The sequence below is a fragment of the Mya arenaria genome, chromosome 7 (genome assembly GCF_026914265.1).
Source record: "Mya arenaria isolate MELC-2E11 chromosome 7, ASM2691426v1".
Lineage (NCBI taxonomy): Eukaryota > Metazoa > Mollusca > Bivalvia > Myida > Myidae > Mya > Mya arenaria.
In genome coordinates, this window is record NC_069128.1 from 63,144,704 (window position 1) to 63,164,844 (window position 20,141).

A 20,141-nucleotide genomic window follows, 5' to 3' on the forward strand; every position below is an offset into this window, starting at 1 on the left:
CTTTTTGGCTACCATTTAGAGCACAAAGAGCCAATTCCCAGCAGCGGATCCCCCTTAAAGCCACTTCAGGGTTTCATCAAGATAATGACGTAGTATTTTGTTCCTCAAGTCCATTATATAGATCGCTCAATACATTGTATACATTCCATTCTGTAGGTGGAACTCCGTGAAGGAACTTTTTGTTCACCATCAGTGTAAAACAAAGCATCCTTTTAAGGCAAATTTATTTCACGTTGAAGTACATGTATTTTATACATTTCATTAAAAAATATAAGCAAAAGAATTGGGGGTCATCATTTTGCTTCAGAGCAAAAATAATCTAAAAACAAACAAACAAGAAGCGCCGTGGAGCGAGCCCTCACCTTTTTTCGAAGATTAAAACGAGTAAAATTAAATATTTTAATAATTAATAATGCCAGGGGATTGCCCCTTGATCTACACTTGAATATTGCAGAGACTGAGTCGAGTTGCCATGATTATGGAATTTTAAATAAATCATGGACATTTTATATACAAGTCATTTTTGGTTACATGCAGAGGGAAATAAAATAGTGAACGAGGTTAACAAGCACATATGTGAATACATTGTGCAATGAACAATGTTAATCTCTCACATTCATCACATACATTTGCCATCTTTACATGTCAAGAATATGTCACAAAATACAAGTGAGAAACTACAAAGTAACATGAACTGCAAACCAATGACTGACACCATGAAATTACACATTAACTGTGAATGTGTATAAAATACACTTCTCCATAAAATTCAAATGAGAAATTACTGTTTGAATAAAACAATCGGCAACTCTAAAAATCTATTTGTGACAAAAATTATTATGACATAATGTCACCACTACTGAGAACATTGTATCAGTGTTGTACATGACAAACCCATTTTGTTAAATTCTATTTTTCATTTACAATGCAGTAGACCTTGGTCCCAGTTTTAGTTGTGACAAAATATAAATTCATTGTGGTCATTGTGTCAAAACTGTTTGAAAATAAAGTTAATTTATTGAAATTATTATTGTATAGAAACAATCGACAAATTCTTATCCTGGTAAACTTTCTGCAAATCAACTGAAATTATATTTATTAACCTAGATGATAAACAGTGCAAGCGAAAATAAAGTGCTTGGACAAGCCTTTTCAGCCATTTTGAAGTTTCCAAGGCCTATTACTCTGACACACAAAAATGAACTCTGAGCAACTTTTGATAAAAAGGCTGGGTCATGTAACACTCGAAATGTGCTTATGATCCCATTGGCTGTTAAAAATATGCTCTTCAAAACCTCCGGAAATCTAAAAATGATTGAATCTAATTTTTAACAATGTAGAATAGTAACGATGACTTCATCATGATGACATAATAGATACATACTAAGAATAAAGCCTTAAGCCAGAGAAAAAATATTTTAGATTCTCATCCCAGCCCGCCCGTCAAATAAAAAAAAATAAACATGCCATTCAGCCCCATTTTTCTTCTTCAAAATACGGATGAGTATCAAAACATATTTTCCTCTGGCCTTTTGCTGCAATCCACTGTAAGATATAAAATAACCTCATATGCAGTGAACCATTGGCTTACAGAGACATGCTTGGACACCTTGACACTATGTACAAAATGTACTAGCACTTTGAACACTTATTATTGTTTCAGTGTGCAATCTGTCGTTATCCAACTGTGTAATGTGCTTTTTATTTAATTCCACTTCAGAGAATTCAAACACTTGTGGCTTTTGATTGAATTAATACAGTCTATCATCTTCAGTTCCCGTCTCATAGTAATGTTGAACACTTCGACATTTTCTTAGGAGTTGGCCTTGCTCCTCTGTTAAACGCTGAAAGTTCCTGGCTGAAATGCAAGAGAGGATTTAAGCTGGACAAAAGATAAAGGTTAAATAACATGAATAAATCACCAAGCCAGGAATATCGTTACACTTTAAATCATATATATAACTACCAATGTTATGAGCAACAGAAGAGTTCGAAGATATGTGCAAACTGGTTTGAGGAAATTGGAACTAGAGCTTGAAACTCTAAATGATCATGTGAATGTTGGTCTCACCATTCCACAAGTGGATTAAAAAATCACAAAATCGGCAAAAATGTATAACATTTCATGATTGCAACATCATTTGTGAGATATAAAATATTTGCCTCATGTACACAACTTTAAGTTGTATACAAGCATTCAGAGGTAGAATTTTAACAAACAGCAACACACCAATTTTAGAAAGCTTTTTGCATACTTTAGGAGGTAAAAAAAACTCATAGAGACTTGTCTTTAGAAAGCCTTTAAAACAAATATGATTGCATTTGAGCTGTGTTGTCTAAACAATGGTCAATCTCACGATTAATACAATTATGGAAAACAAGTATCAAATTTGTCCAAGATTTTGTCAAGGAAAAAATTATGACCAGATTTATCAAGACAGTGCCAAAATGTTCTCTTGAGTATAACAGGGCTTTTTTAAGTGACCTAACAAGTTAGTTTTTCGACAAAAGATGACCCAGTGCACACTGATGTGCTTCATTTCAACACCCACATTTCATCAGTAACTGGAAGCATACTTTGTCTATATAACAGACAGCAACATTGCTGCAAATCTATTGGATCATAAATAAAACTCTTTTTTTTAAGCGAACACTTTTAATGAGAAACAAGAGAAGTCTACATCTGCAAGCAACATACAAACATGAATTTACCTTCAGGCAGCCCTTCAGCATGTTCAGAGATGACAGTGGATGGGGCAACTGTACCATTGTTCCCTGTGGCATCTGAAACACACAGTTAAGTTGAATGTTAACTGCTACAATATTATGAAAGCTTACTGGTATTCAGGTACAAAATTAACACATGCAATTATTAACTTACTGGATACATAAATTATAAATGTTACAAAAATTATTAGATCTAAATGTATTAATCAAGAAGTGCTGTCATTTTGGGCAACAATAAATCAAGGTGAACAAACATCTGCGGTTAAACTTCAACACACACAATTCATTACACACTTTTAGCATACATCATGAGGTACTAAAGTCAATGCATGTCTAGGTGCAACATTAAAAAGTATGTACCTATTTACAGATAAAATGCTCAATTAAGCCTGCAGTTTACCAAGATAAGCATGGTCCACTTCTGATCTTCTGTTGATGCACCAAGAGCATCTTGAGATGGTTCCGAGATCTCTGTTGTTTCTGCAACTGTATAATCGTCTTAACAGCATCTGAAATGCATTGAAAGTGTTTCAAACTGCAACATTCTCGGTTCAGTCTATATTATATACCTGTGTTATAGAGGGTTGGGTTGAAGTCATGGGCAAACAGAACTGTAATAGCATTAAATAGTCATTCTAAAAAACTGGCGCCAGTTTTCTAGTAATTTTGGAAATCTCTCTCTATATATAAATATTGTTGAATAATGAACACCATATTTCCAAACAACATTATGATGCAGAATACCATAAAAAGTTAAATTACAAGTGCAGAGCTCCTGATAATTCTGTAGGGTTAATGGTACTGTTTGCTGACCATTTTGGACCAAGCATATTGTTCACTTGTGGTTGAAATTAGCACAAGCCTACAAGCGCCGCACTCGTAAAATACGTTCCGGGCTGGCTTAGATCCTGGGTTTTATACAGCAGGGCTTGTTTAAAATTGTATTGCCAAGCAGAAGTATAAGAATTCTGGTTTCCTCATTCAAAAGATAAGGTTTTAATGCAAAAAGTTATTTTACTCTACTGGTGTTTGGGTGTAAAAGATATTAAAATACAAGGAATAATAATGTGCATACTTTTTGTGTTGTTTGTTCTTTATTTTAACTTGTATTTAGGAGGGAAAATTCAAGAATGTATTTATGGCATTATACGATTAAAAAAATCAGCTTTGTCAACTCCTGGTTGTGAAAGAAATGGGAAATATGAATTTTGTTGCTCCCGCTCCTTGCTTCAACTTTTCTTGGTCACAATCGAACAAATAAACAAATATTTGGTGTGGCCTAAAGTTCATACATTACCCATAAAAGTACAGTGCATTTATTCCTGAAATTGTTTGAGCTCATAAATGCCTTACTTTTGCTTCTTCCTTCCTGCTTGAATGCAATATGTCTCTCGCAGAGAATATATCCTCCAAATATTTTCCGCAGATGCCTCTCACTCTGATCAACCATATCCTGTAGCTGCTCCTGGGTCAAATCTTGAACATTGCTGCAAAAAGAAATGTACAAAAATAGAAAAACATGTCCTGCAAACAATTGCTTAAGATTACTAAGTATGCTTACGGTACATAGCATTGTTTTATATACCGGATAGGTAAAGTTTAGCACAAGTCACCTATAGCTGATGTAGAAGTGTTTCACAACTCCATGGAAAGGTGTCTGTTGTAGCCCTTTCCATTGGCGAAGCAGTCACCAGTGTTTTTATTGTTTATAGTAGTACATGAAAGAAACCAACATTATTCATAATATGTGCACTGAACACATCCTTAATCAATAAAATGAAATGACAAAACAAGATTCCTTGAGAGCAAGGTTAATTATCTAGTCTATGTGCAGGTATCTCACTCAAACAGTTGTGGGTTCATTCTGTATCAGGGATACATGTAATGATGTATGTCTTTCTGACAAGCTTTTAAAACAGACACATTCAGGTTTGACCGGTGAAGGAAACAAGACCTTTCCGGTTACCTTATACATTTAATCTCGATCTTGAATTCCATTATTTTTTCTCCATGGTCATTTCACTTTTACAGAATCAACTTCATCATTCTCTTCAGATATTGCCTGGTTTTCATTCCCTTTGTTCATTATGAAATGATTATCAATGTTTCAACCAAGAAAATATGCTAATATGTTAACAAGAGGGCCATGATTGCCCAAAGAGTTGTAACTTTATTTGAAGATTTTTCACTCCCCCGCTGACCAGGCACCATGGTGATATTTTCTTTGAAAAACAGACATGCTAAAACTGATAGGATTGTATGTACACAAACATGTCCAGTGCTCCAGCTAGCCCGTTTTTCAATGGCGCAGCGCCCGTGCCCCTTTTCTAACCGCCCTGCCCCTTTTTTGAGTAGTGCCCTTTTCACAAATGCTTTAATAGCATCAATTATCCCGTTAGTGCTCTTTTTACTATTGAAATCATTGTAAAAGATTGGCAGCCCTTAATCCGCTGTCATAATTGAGGCAAATTACGTAATACTTATGACAATTCAGTGTTCCCGCTAGGTGTCACCATGCCCACATTGACTGCTTAAAATATGCCGCACTGCCCTTTCATCTTCTCATGTGCCTTGTCCAGGTCATATGACAGCTAATTGTGTATATGTGTAGTGAGCAGACGACCCGTGTATTCATAATCAGTCATCTTTTAATCCAATAATTAAGAAGAGCCAAATAGGGAAACATCTGCAGGAGGCGGAGCTATTGAATATCAGCCAATCAGAATATACATTGAGAATTCGTCCATTCAATGATGAAAGTTCGTAAAATGCGATAGAAAATGCGAAGGGATGGTGAAAAATGTTGTCAAGCACAATTAAATCTTTTAAAATAATTGTTAATTATATTGTACAGACGAGACTGTCATTTAAACATTGTTGATTTGAAGCAGACGGTCACTGCCGAATTAAACATAACAAAGGTGGCGCTAACATAATCAAATACGTCACTTTTTCAGTAAATGTTTTGAAAGCTTAATTGTAAAATATTCATGATGAAAATTTCTTTGTTTCCTACAAATATATGTTGATGCGTTATGTAGCTTTTACCTATCATGGATACGATCATGTCAAAAATCGCCCAAACCGCCATTTTGTCAGAACGAATTTCGGAGTTATTTATCAATGTTCTATGTTTTATAAGTGATTTTTTAAGCAAGGGCAGTGATTTTTATTGTCATTTTATTCTAAAACATTCGCATATTAAACATTATTTTACCAAAGACAATTAAAGAACAGCCAGGCTGAATGTAACATTCGTACCCAATCCAGAACGTACCAAACTAAGATTCGTCCCCTACATATTTGTTTTTTTGTGTATTTATTAAAATTTTATTTGATTGCTTCAAATGTTTAACTGTCTTTGTTTTTTTCTTCATTTTACATGTGTTTTTTTGAGAAATATGTGACATTGCACTAAAGAAGATTCCAGACAAGTACAATCGTACTACCACAGACAAAAAGACAAATTTTAATTTTGATATTCAAATACACCCTTCTAAATTTTGAGAAATAAACACCATTTTGTTCAAGTCTGGAAATCATGGAAAATGATTTAAATTGAGTATGGTATGAAAACAAAACAAATTCTAGGGGAAGACCCCCCCCCTAAAAATACACAACAACAACAACAAACAATAACTTGTGACAGGGGTGGACCCCTCCCCCAATTGCCCCTACACGACTCATGTAGCTTGCCCTTTTCAAAACTCCACCCTGCCCTTTTCAAATCCTGGCTGGAGCACTGTATGTCAGATGTCCTAAAATCAATTTTAAGTTACATACAAACATTCTGAGGTACAAGTTGAACACACAACAAGTGAGCAATACACAAATCTTGAGAAGCTTTTAGCATACTTTGTGAGGTAATCAAACCGCAGTATAGCTGATGGTATTTTAAAATTTATAACATTTTGTAAGGAACACACACACACACAAACACACACATTCCGAGGTATATCTTAATAAGCATTGTGTCTACTTTATGAGGTACCTTTTGACAGAAAAAGTCTTTCAGTTATGAACATGAACAGACTGTGATCACCAGCGACAAATAATTACTCAAAGAAAGTTGGTTTCGTATTCAATTTACCTTGAGGCGGCCCTTCAGCATGTTCAGAGACAACTGTGGATGGTAAACTATCCCTCTGATTTCTACAGCATCTGAAACACAAATTTGAGTTGAATGTAAACTGTTACAAACTCATTAAAGCTTAAAACTTCACAAAAATATACTGATATTCAGGTATAAACAAGAGCTGTCACAGTATGTGACGAATGCCCCCGAATGTGATATTGACCTACGAACAAGGTCAGACAGTACATGAAAAGTTATACATATGGCAAGTTATTTTAAATTGCCTCTGAACATAAAAAAATACCACCCATACTTGACAACCTACACTGTTATGTCCTTATATTCAGAATTCCCTTGTGAATAAACACTTGTGACTCTTTCACCTCAGAGGTAGGGACACGGGTCTTGCACACGACACGTCGTCTTCGTATGTGGAACACATGTAGCAAGTGATTTTAAAATCTGTCCATACAAGGGAAAGTAACAGCCCGGACACGACAACCTATACTCTATGTCCTTATATGCAGCACTCCATTGTGAATAATCACTAAGTATGACCTTGACCTTTGAGGTAGGGACACGGGTCTTGCACGCGACATGTCGTCTTGGTATGTGGAACACATGTGGCAAGTTATTTTAAAATCTGTCCATACAAGGGAAAGTTACAGCCCGGACACGACAACCTATACTCTATGTCCTTATATGCAGCACTCCATTGTGAATAAACACTAAGTGTGACCTTGACCTTTGAGGTAGGGACACGGGTCTTGCACGCGACATGTCGTCTTGGTATGTTGAACACATGTGGCAAGTTATTTTAAAATCTGTCCATACAAGAGAAAGTTACAGCCCAGACACGGCAACCTATACTCTATTTCCTTATATGCAGCACTCCATTGTGAATAAACACTAAGTGTGACCTTGACCTTTGAGGTAGGGACACGGGTCTTGCACGTGACACGTTGTCTTGGTATGTTGAACACATGTGGCAAGTTATTTTAAAATCTGTCCATACAAGAGAAAGTTACAGCCCGAACACGACAACCTATACTCTATGTCCTTATATGCAGCACTCCATTGTGAATAAACACTAAGTGTGACCTTGACTTTTGAGGTAGGGACACGAGTCTTGCACGCCACACGTCGTCTTGGTATGTGGAACACATGTGGCAAGTTATTTTAAAATCTGTCCATACAAGGGAAAGTTACGGAGCCGGACGGACGGACAGACAGACTGACGATGCAATTTAATATGCCCACCTTCGGGGGGCATAAAAATAACACATGCAATTATAAACTAACTAGATGCTTACATCACTAAATAACAAACATACAATATCTGGATGTATAAATCAACAATTGTTTGTTGTTCTGAGAAATAATGTCCCTGAGGTGACACCAAATAAGTGACAAAATAACCCAGACTCTATGAATCTAATAATTTAAGAACAAGAATAAGTTTTACTAAATAAAGCTTAAAAAACATTCTGAGGTTTAACTTCAACACACACATTCCATTACAAACTTTTAGTATACATCATGAGGTACTTTAAAGACTGTGCTGGTCTAGGTGCAACAGAAAAAAGAATGTACCTGTTTCAGTCATAAGCTCAATTAATGTCAGGATGGCTCAGAGGTAGAGTGTCCTCCTCACAACCAAGAGGTGAGCACTAGGTTTGATTCCCGCTCAGAAAATGTTCTAGTTTCCACTCATATGTACACTGTCTTAATACTGAATTTGACTAAGGAAACCGACTGGAGTGTGTTTAAAATTAGCTGTTAGCTTTACACAATCGGGCTTAAATAAAGTAGTATAAACTAATGAGCACTCAAGTTTACCATGATAAGCATGTTCCAAGACTTCTGCTGATTCACTGAGGGCATCTTCAGATGTTTCTGTGACCTCTGTAGTATCTACAGCTGTATGACCATCTTTAACAGCATCTGAAATGTATCAAAATTCTATACCACGCGCACATCTGCCATGTCACAATGCCGTGAGATAGTATTTAAAGTATTTGTCTTATGTTCACAAACATAGGTTTCAGGAGATGTAAGTTTAGTTTTAAGTTACCATACAAGCACTCAGAGCTACAATTTTGACAAACAGTAACACACCATTAGTTTCAAGCTGTTGGCATATTCTGTGAGGTAATAAAACATAGAAATATGTCTTTTGAAAACTTTCAAATGAAGTATGATTGAATTACATCTGTATGGTTTAAACATCTGCCAATCTGATGATCAATTCAATTATGTTAAACAAGTATAAGAGTTGTCCAAGAATTTGTACAGGGAAGCAATCTCACCATGTTTAAGAAAGGTAAAAAAAATGGTTAAGACAGTATAAATAGGCTATTTCTTATGTGACCTAACAATTAAGTTTTCTGACACAAGATGACCCAATTCACACAGAGGTTCTTCATTTCAACACACACATTTCACCAATATTTTTACGCATACTTTGTCCAAATACATGTTAAAGAGTATAATAAGCCTGATTTTAATAGATGACAAGATATCTAACATTTGTAAGCAACACACACACACACACACATATTCCATGTTCATCTTTACAAGCATTATGTCTACTTTATGAGGTACCTCATCACAGAAAAATAGTCTTAAGTAATAAACATCAACAGATTGTGGTCACCAGCGAGAAATAACTATGTAAAGAAAGTTGGTTTTTGTATTCAATTTACCTTGAGGCGGCCCTTCAGCATGTTCAGAGACAACTGTGGATGGGGCAACTGTCCCACTGTTCCCTACAGCATCTGAAACACACAGTTGAGTTGATTGTATTCTGTTACAAACTCATTAAAGCTAAAAGCTTCACACATATAAACTGGTATTCAGGTACAAAAATAACACAAGCAATTATTAACTAACTAGATGCTTACATCGCCAAATTACGAACATACAAGATCTAGATGTATAAATCAGCATGTGTTTGTCATTCCGAGAAACAATGTCCCCCAAGGTGACACCCAATGAGTGATTAAATAACCCAGACTGAATAAATCTGTTGATTGAGAACAAGCATAAGTTTAACTGAATTAAGCTTAACAAACTTTCTGAGGTTTGACTCCAACACACACACACACACACACACACACACAATTCATTACAAACTTTTAGCATACATCATGAGGTACTTTAAAGTCGATGCTTGTCTAGATGCAACAGAAACATGTATGTACCTGTTTCAGATCATAAACACAATTAATGTAAGGATGGCTCAGAGTTATAGTGTCCGCCTCGCAGCCAAGAGGTGCTAGGTTTGATCCCCAGTGAGGAAAATTTTCTAGTTTCCTCTCATATTTACACTCAGTACTGGTGAGTTTGACCAAGGAAACCGACTGGAGTGTGTTTAAAATAAGCTGTTAGCTTTTACACAATCAGGCTTAAATCAATTAGTATGAACTAATTAGCACTCAAGTTTACCATGATAAGCATGTTCCAAGACTTCTGCTGATTCACTGAGGGCATCTTCAGATGTTTCTGTGACCTCTGTAGTATCTGCAGCTGTATGACCATCTTTAACAGCATCTGAAATGTATCAAAATTCTATACCACGCGCACATCTGCCATGTCACAATGCCATGAGAAGTATTTGTCTTATGTTCAAAGACAGGGTTTCAGGAGTTGTAAGGTCATTTTAAAATTTTAAGTTATATACAGTCATTTATCACACAGCAACACACCATTATTAAAAACTTTTGGCATACTTTGTGAGGTAATAAAACATAGACAAGTGTGACCTGGATCTTTTACAAAGGGAAACAGGTCTTAAAGGCTGTCTTTATGTGGTTTACAGATGTGCAAAGTTATTTTAAAATCTGTCCAAACATCAAAAGGTTACAGCCTGGATATGACCACCTATACTCAATGTACGGTATGTATATTGAACAATCTATAATGATCAAACACAAAGTGTGACTTTGACCCTGGAGGTAAGAACACAAACCTTGCACGTAACACATGCCTAAAGTATACTAAACATGTGTGCCAAATAATTTCAAAATTTCCATACATGTGAAAGATAGAGTTCGGACATGAACAGATATACTCTATGTCATTAAACGCAGCATTCCATAGAAATCAAACCATAAGTGTGACCTTTGAGGTAGGGACACGGGTCCTGCAAGTGGAATGTCATCTTTGTATGCAAAACAGCAAGTTACTTTGAGAACTGTCTATACATGAAGAGGATACAGTCCGGGTTATATAGTGTAATTTTGACTTTGGAGGTAAGGACATCGGCCTTGCACACAACATAACGTCTTTGTATGCATAACACATTTGCAAAAGTATTTTAAAATCAGTCCATAGATGACTTCATAACAGTCCAGACACAACTGGGAGGGACAAAGGACACACGTATGATTTTAATTAGCCCAATTGGGATTCATAATCATTTATGAGATATCATAAAAGTATCTGTCTTCAGCACACAACCATGTATATCAAGCACCATAAAATCATTTTACAATTTAAAATTATGACAAACCTTCTGAGGTACAATTCTAACACACTAAGGATAAATGAGCTGGAGGTAATTTTACATAATGATGAACTGCAGTATAGATGATTGTGTGGTCTTGACAAAGGCCAATCACATAATGAATTAATTATGGAAAAAACTATTCATTTCAACAGTTTTAAGATTCCCACAAACGTTCTGATGAACAACTTTTAAACACAAAATTCTAACAAACAAAAAAACAAGACACAGACTGAAAAAGTAAAAAAACTATTGAGATTTTTTTATTACTTTGTGGATTTTTACGGCAATAGTAGGACAGGGCTTTCCGTAATCTTGTTCAAATGGAGAACAAAATTATGAATATTCAAATGGTTGGGCGGAAAATTAAGTCATATAACTTTTAGATGAAATTGGAAAATAAAATAATGTAAGGCAAATACAGTGTACATGAAATGAGTCAGAGAACATGACATTGCCAGGCTTTTATATATCATATGTCATGTGTAAATTCGAACTATGACAGAAAAAAATTGTCTCTCTGTATTTAATAATACAAAAAGAATTGTTTGCTTTAAATTTTTTAAGGCAATATGATTTTTTTTATTAAACATTAAATCCCATGTACATGCTTCTTAGAAACAGTAAGTACCAAATGTTTTAATAATCAATATTTTTGAACGCTAAAAGACTTTTCATGTACACTGAATATGTAGTTCTCAATTTTGCATATTCAGAAAAACCATGCAAATAACAAAAACAATTAACAAGGAACATCTCGATATTACTGAATTGTTCAAAAACCACAGGCTTGACATCATTTTTCTGCAAAATATTGTATACAAGTTTGTAAATTATGCAGAGACATTGATGTCAACATTATGATTCAACTTACTATCATAAAGTTGCCGATAGTTGTCTGGATTCAAGTTAAGTCCATTTGAATGAAATAGCTTTGATTGTGTGCACCTTGCTAATAAAACAATTTCATTTACAAGGAATTCAATTGATTAAGTCATGTCTGTATCTACACCATAGGCTATGTAATAAATTATAACTTACATTTTAATCAAGACAAAATAGTAGTATATATCCGTAAGTTTTTATAGGTTTTAAAGGGAATAATTCATAAAAACAAGCAATGAAAGAAATAATTCAACACTTAACGAAACTAGAGGTTGAGGTTGTATGATGGTCTATTATTAAAATTTGTGACGTCATAAAGCTCACACCAAATTGGGGTATCAATAGGGGAAATCAATAATACAAATTTTACCCAAGTGAGATGCAATACCCGTCAGACTTTATTTAACATCCAACAGAGTTTGAGTACAATGCATTCAGTATTTTGACTTCAATTAAAAAGAAGAGAAAATTAAAACATTTTATTTACCTTTCGCTTTCTCCAAGGTACATCAGCAACACCATAATCGTACCTCAATTCAGTGTCTTTGCTGATCATTTCAGTTGCATACAGACAGAGTCTTGGTTGATGTCTGTCATCAACAACTTTAACCATTTTGCAATTAGGCTTTGTGTATCGGTCCAAGTCGTTGACCATGCGTGCCAGACACGTGTCTTTTGAGGCATCGATGCTATTAAAACAATTGAAACATAACATTACTACAAAGAAAGGAAATGTATTATGACAAATGTCCCTATGTGTTTAATGTCCCTATGTGTTTAATGTTCCTATGTGTTTTTTTCACCACTTTGGGTGTCATTAGATTTTTTTTTATTTTGTGAACAACAATGCTTCAGTTTAAAATATTGAAACCAAGAAAACTATTGACTTTGATAATGTTTTTTTTGTTTGGAGAATGCACCCGACATGGCTTAATATTTTAAACCACACATATTTTCCAGTCATGGGGAAAATGTATGTTTTTTGCACTGGGAATAGCGCTGAATTTTAACCCAAAATTACCGCCCAGACACGACAAGATATTATGTCAATGCATAGCTTTACAGAATAAAACTTAACTGTAACCATGTAATCTGAGAGAGAGTTTTGGTACGACCACAAGGACATCACACTATCCAGACTTTATCAATGGACAAAAAGACAAGCTAAAAAAGTAGTGTATAAAAGAAAATAAATAGCAATTTATTACTACAAAAATTATAGCTTACACAAAAACTATATATACATACCAGTATTCCTTGTTGTTATGTCTGAAATGGTATTTGAACATTTCATCACCATCAGACTGCTGTTTACATAGTTCTCCTCTGTACTCGAGAATAAACTGCCCCTTCAAGAGCTCTTGCCTAGCAAACACTCCATTACCTGGAACCAGTAAATAGTGTTTTAGCCAGGAATTAAAAAGGGCAGGGTGGGCCAAAAACATGGTGCTTTCTTAAATGGGAAAACAATGCATTGTATTGATATCAAAGTACATGCATGTTCATGCACACATTGTAGTAATATCCCAGACAATGCGAATGTCCGTCAGACAGTGGATATGTCCGGTATATTTCCATTTTGACCGACGGAACTTTTGTTTTGGTCGGTCACAATGTCCGGTGAAAAATTACAGTCAGCACCGTTTAATTTTCGGAAAATTTACTTTCAGTTTCTAAATAAATGGTAAGAGTTATTTGTAACTATTATATCATGACTATTCAGCCTGTTAATCCGTGTATCACTATTTGTAAACCCCGTTTTGCACATGTTTCCGTAAAAGCCGAAAAAAAACACGTAAGGTTACGATTTCAGTTCGTACTCTACTACTTTTTAATAGACGGAATTTTACGGAAATGTTCGGACCTTGCTAAATTCCGTATGTATTTTTTTCGGCAAAGTGGTTCCCGGCAATCGTGTTAATTTAAATATGATGAATATACCGAGCTGAAACTCTTTCCGCTCTGTTTAACATTGCCAATAACAAGAACTCTACTTTTGTTGTGTCTGAGTTTGAATTGTAGTAAAATTCGTTATATTTTTTAACTGTACTGTATCTTTAATTTAAAGATGAATTAAAAGAGTAAGATCTGGCTGCTCCATGGGTAGACGAACCGGATATGAGTTTTTTTGGGAGGAAAAAATAATGACTTAAGATCCGAAATATTGATTTTTTTGACCTGATGTTTAGCTTCTTTTTTGTAATTTATAATCGTACACATCTAACCAAGTAGATCTAAACCTGCTATAATGGGGAGTTACAAAACTTATTTAAAAAGAGGCTTAAAATCAAGGTTTAGGCTGATGTAACTGAATACTGTTTGTAACATTGCGACAGGTAAAAATTTGGTGCGACAGGTAAACTTTCAGTGTTTACCTGTCGCAATGTCCTGTGAAGAAAAAAAAGTTTTCGCGTTGTCTGATATCCCGACCGATTGCTCTTAATTCTTCTTTCTTGTTCATTTTCACTTCAGACACTTTCTTTACCATCTCGGGTTGTTATCACCAGGGCTCTCACAAGGCTGAATTTTTGGGGAGAAGTCACTTCTCCCACCAGTCAAATTAGGGAGAAGTGGGGGGACTTTAAGGAGAAGAGATACTTATCGTAAAACCTGAGATAAATATTGTGCCATGCCACCAAATTTTAAATTCACATTTACTTTGATTGCTTTTTCTAGATGGAATGTTAAAAAAGTGTTCTTTTTTGGCCTATCAAAAGTGTACTTGTCTAGAGTCTCCTTTTTGCAATGTATAGTTTACCTCCAAAAAAAAACAAAGACAAAAAAAATTGACAGCAAAAAACAACAAATAAAGGGCAATATTTATATATCCAGTAGTTTTTAAGTTATACTCCAGACAAGGTAAATTGCAACGGACCGACCGACAAACCGACCACAGGGTGACTCCAATATACCCCCTTCAAACTTCGTTTGTCGGGGGTATAAAAATGCGAGTGAAAACTCTTGAAAAAGAGCAACTTTCAATTTGTTTACTTTCCATTTCTTGTAAACACACAAAATGATGACGTATACACAACTCACACGTTGTAGACTGTTATTTCGTGCTCAGATTCTAGACGGCAGTATTTGACTTATATCAATTTTGAGGCACAGTCCATCATCATGAAAAGCAATAATATTTTTAAAGTTTTTTATGCATTGATATTTAATATCTACGAAGGCCGATGGTGATGATCAAACTAATCCGACATAGCAGCCAAAATTAACAAACTGTCCAAAGAAACTGTTACTCAATGGGAGACGAAACTCCACCTAGAATTAGACTTCTATACAGACAATGATGAGAACATCGGCAAGATATTTTGTGCAGACTGCATATCAGACCTACTCAAAACATTTTTTGTTTTTACAAACCTTATGCTTTGATTATGACACAGAAAACATTGTTGTTGTTTTTAAGTACATACATTTTTCTAACAAACACAAAGGGGTGAGCAGTATTTTTTTCTAAATTCAATTCCCTGACTAAGTCCACAAATATGCTGCTAATGTATCACGACAAAATCATACCTATGTATTGATCGATAAACTGCATATAGCACAAATTCAGCTCAATTTCAGCCGTGTTTGTCTGAAGGTAGTTTTGGTTGGCTTTTTTCTGCAAGGGCGTTGATTCTGGCCAAAAACATCTGCAATTGCAATAAAATGAGGCTGGAACAATGACAACATATCAACAACAGTCTGATGTAAACAGCCACCAGTCTGCGAAATAACTTTTCAGATGAACTTGCCCTTTCGGGCATCTCCCTGGCAATTTTAACTTGCCCTGACCAATTTTCACTTGCCCGAATATATTTCAAATAAAATATAAGCAAAGATCACATCAGAGTTGTCTTTGAAACGGCTTTCAATTTTATACGCATAGTTATAAGCGTCTATTGATTCGGACTGCGGAGTAAGTGTACCAGTCGATACAGACCGCGTAAAACGTCATCAAATTTAGCGACTTTTACAAAGTCGAGTAATACGTCATCAAATTTAGAGTATTTACTTTGTTTGTTGATTTTCGGATAAACGATTTCGTTCTCTTTTTTCACTTGCCCGATCGGGCAAGCAAATACGATTTTTTACTTGCCCGGCGGGATTTTTACTTGCCCCGGGCATCGGGCACATGGGTTATTTCGCAGACTGAGCCACTATTCAATCCACTTACTTCTCGCGCCAGTTAATGACATAACCATCTGGGTTTACACAAATGACATGCTTAATCAATGCTGTGTATCAAAGTGTTTCATCTAGGCTTTTTAGCATAGCTCCCAATACTGCCCTGTGTGATTGGTGCTTTATGAGCAGACAATGTGTTTGCATAATTAGACCCTAGCTTATCTCATTATCAAATAAGTAAGTCATAATGAATCAATGTAGTCTAAATAATTTCGTGAATCTACTTTTCCCATAAACATATTAACTAGATGTTGTCAAAACAGCATGCATTTAAAAAAAATGGGCAAAAGTTACTTATGAAGGTTTTCTGAAGTCAGTCTGTGAAATAGCATTTTTAACCAAAGGCCACTTGGACAAAATCCATATATCATAAGGCCTGAAAGTTCCAAAAGAAATGAGGAGTACATGGATGTGTACTGAGTCCTATCTCGATCTGCTATTACTGTGGCAGTCATTGAAATTAGACTTTCGGATGAACAAGTCCGAATTCTTATACTATTGCATGGAATCATGTTTTTGAACAAGCCCTGCTATATAAAATTCAGAATTTGAGCAAGCCTGGAAGACATTTTACCAGTGCAGGGCTTGCGGGCTTGTGCTAATTTCGACCACTGCTGTGGAAAATATGAAAAAGAAACACATGCTCTCATTCTTCCGATATTTCGACATCTTCTGAAATGGATGGGTCTTTTTACAATCAATAATAGGATCGTTTTTATTTGAAAATAAACAATTGTGTTACAGCCATTTAAATTTCAAAGATTAACAGAAAGACAAATTTGAAAACATGGTTTGGCAGCCTTTTAACATCTTACTTTTGCTTTCACATTACGATAAAGATCGGTGAAAGCTTATAGTTTCCATTTAACTGTATTAGTATTATGCAATAATATACTTATATTCTATATTTCACACCTGAATTCATCCTTTTTAAAACAAAGGCAATAAATTTAATCAGATCAGTTATGCAATAAAACTTTAATACTCCAACAATGACTGTAAAAATGACTTCTGACTTAAACAACATGCACATGTTGCCGCACATTTAAGACCATGATTTAGGAAATAAATTGATATTAATTTTTGTTTTACTCAAATCTGGGGCATTTATTCTGTTGATGTTTGTGTTGTCAATGTATATATATACAAATCATACTGCATCGATTGTGGCTGCACATGCAGATTCTTGCCTAGTCTAAAATAATAGACATGTTATATGGGATTCTTCCGATCCATAACTTATATACGGGTTTGTGCAAAAACAGGGGGGGTTTGAAAAATATTGAAATTGTATTTAGAGAAGCATTTTAGGTTTGAAATAGATAATAAAGGTTTATATTCATATTTTACAGTGCAAATTGTGCAAAGATATTTTGCACAAAACAAGCATTAGATGCATTTAAACAAAGGATTTACCTTTCCAACAAAACGAAACTTGACCGACACAGACAACAATTGTACCAAGCTTAAAACTTGACCATCTTCGGCAAGCTTCGAGAAAGACCTCTTATATACAACCGTTACAACTCGGCCATGGCTGAAGTGTTCCAATTGTTGTTAAACTGTGAACCGCAGCCTTGCAGGTGTCATTCATGTATTGTATATTGTTATGTTTTGACAGTATGAAATGAAGAAACATGCATCAAACTCATAATAATTTGTTGGATATTTGTTTTTTTTGTGTACGGAACTATTATTTAAGTAACATTATCTGGTAATATTTCTTGTTTTTAAGATATTTTATAGATGCAATCGGAATAACTACCCACATTCGATACAAAATAACTTGTACGTGAATGATTTGCCATATCAAAAATCGTAAAATATATCACTGTCAATGTATAATTATAGTGGTCAATATTAAATATTGACCACTATAATTATACATTGACAGATACTGTCAATGTATAATTATAGTGGTCAATATAAGCACAAGCCCTGCACTGGTAAAATGTCTTTCGGGCTAGTCTAAAATAATAGACGTGTCAAAAGGGATTCTTCCAATCCCTAACGTCTAAACGGGAATGTGCCAAAAACGGGGGTGTTTTAAAAATATTGAAATTGTTTTAAGTAAAGAATTTTATGGTTGAAATTGATCATAAAGAGTTAAATTCATATTTTGCCATGTAAGTGAAATATTATTTTGCACTAAACAAGCATTTAATGCATTAAAACAAGTTGTTTACCTTTCCAATAAAATGAAAGTTGACTGACACAGATAACAATTATGCGAAGGGGAATAACTTGATACAATCGTAATAACTCGGCCTCCTACGACAAAACTTCGAGATAGACCTCGTTATACAATCGTAACAAGTTGGCCATGGCCGAAATGTTCCGAGCGATTTAAAACTGTGCCCTGAAGCCTTGCAGGTGCCCTTCATGTATATATCGTTATGTTTTGACAGAATGAAATGAAGAAAAGCCGTCAAACTCATAATTACAAGTTGGATATTTTTTTTGTATGCGTACGGAACTAATATAAAATAACATTATCTGGTAATATTTCTTGTTATTATATTGTATAGACGCTATATGCTTTAACCCGGAATCCTGATCGGAACAACTACCCACTTTTGATACTAAACAATTTGTACGTGAAGGATTTGCCATATCAAAAATCTAAAAAAAATCTGTCAACGTACAATTATTTGGACTACTTTCGGGCTTGCTCAAATTCTGAATTTTAAATAGCAGTGCTTGTTAAAAAATTTGATGCCAAGCAAAACTATAAGAATTCAAAAGTATAATTTTCACGACTGCTAATTCTTGCCTACTGGTAAACCACAAAATGTCAGTTCTTGAGTTCTAACTGCATGATCAGGCACCTCGCATCTGTTGCATGTTTTCGATATTAAGAGAGCCAGTTTTCACACACTATTATCTCCTTTAACCACCACATAAGCACGTACTAAACACCGTTAAAAACCTTACTATAAAGTGTATATATATATATGATATATCATTATACAGTACAGGTATGTGCCATGTGTAGTCATTCTAAAATGACTAATGTCATGTGCTGTGTTACGAAACAGTCTTAAAACAATGGTACAGAACGATGTTGAAGTGTTCTCCGACATCCATTACTTTCCATAACAAGGTATTACAATAGAATTGATACGTACACACTTCAAAATCCAACCAATTTGCAAAAATCCTACAGCAGTAAAACTGTCCGCCATCATTAGAATCGATAATACACAACTTACCTCGGCAAGCCGCCATGTTGTTCCCACACCACGTGAGGTGTCGATGGTAGTGCGCATGCCCAAAGCGCGAATTAAACAGGTGCCCGCGGGGGCGGACTAGGCATGCGCAGCGAAACGGAGAGCCAATGCGCATGCCCGACTTTAAACTTTTTCCGCGCCCTGTTTTCGTATGTCAATGTGTGCAAGCACACTCAAACACACGACACACTATACAACGTTATTTAGAGGTAATCTTCATATTTAACCAGGAGAGTCTGGTGCACATTATAACGCTGTTCAGAGGTTTAAACTTCCGAGGTAACGGGACAATTAACCTCGGAAGTAAATTGTGCCTCGGAAGGTTGCTGTGTACTCATATGATTAACCTCCAAAGGATATAAGCGCAAACGCACACACACACACACACACCATAATGACGCAACAATTATGATATGATCAATTAAAGGGAACTTATAAAACACAATTTAACTACAATTTTATTCATTTGTTTCGGGAACAGCTTTTATTAAAAAGATCTCGACGAAAACTTTATAAATATTCAAACATGAACTTA

At 35.2% G+C, this 20,141-nt stretch overlaps 1 protein-coding gene across 1 annotated transcript; it reads right to left on the reverse strand.

Moving 5' to 3' along the window:
* Positions 1–207: 207 nt before the first annotated feature.
* On the reverse strand, positions 208–18,232 carry LOC128241461 (histone-lysine N-methyltransferase set-1-like). The gene is made up of 12 exons (XM_052958392.1): positions 17,793–18,232; positions 15,723–15,841; positions 13,443–13,578; positions 12,682–12,883; positions 10,250–10,354; positions 9,508–9,579; positions 8,642–8,746; positions 6,818–6,888; positions 4,081–4,214; positions 3,128–3,236; positions 2,713–2,784; positions 208–1,858 (listed from the first exon to the last, which is right to left on the reverse strand). The coding sequence occupies exons 2-6, from the start codon at positions 15,745–15,747 to the stop codon at positions 9,571–9,573; spliced, it is 477 nt and encodes a 158-aa protein (XP_052814352.1). The 5' UTR covers positions 15,748–15,841; positions 17,793–18,232; the 3' UTR covers positions 208–1,858; positions 2,713–2,784; positions 3,128–3,236; positions 4,081–4,214; positions 6,818–6,888; positions 8,642–8,746; positions 9,508–9,570.
* Positions 18,233–20,141: the final 1,909 nt, after the last annotated feature.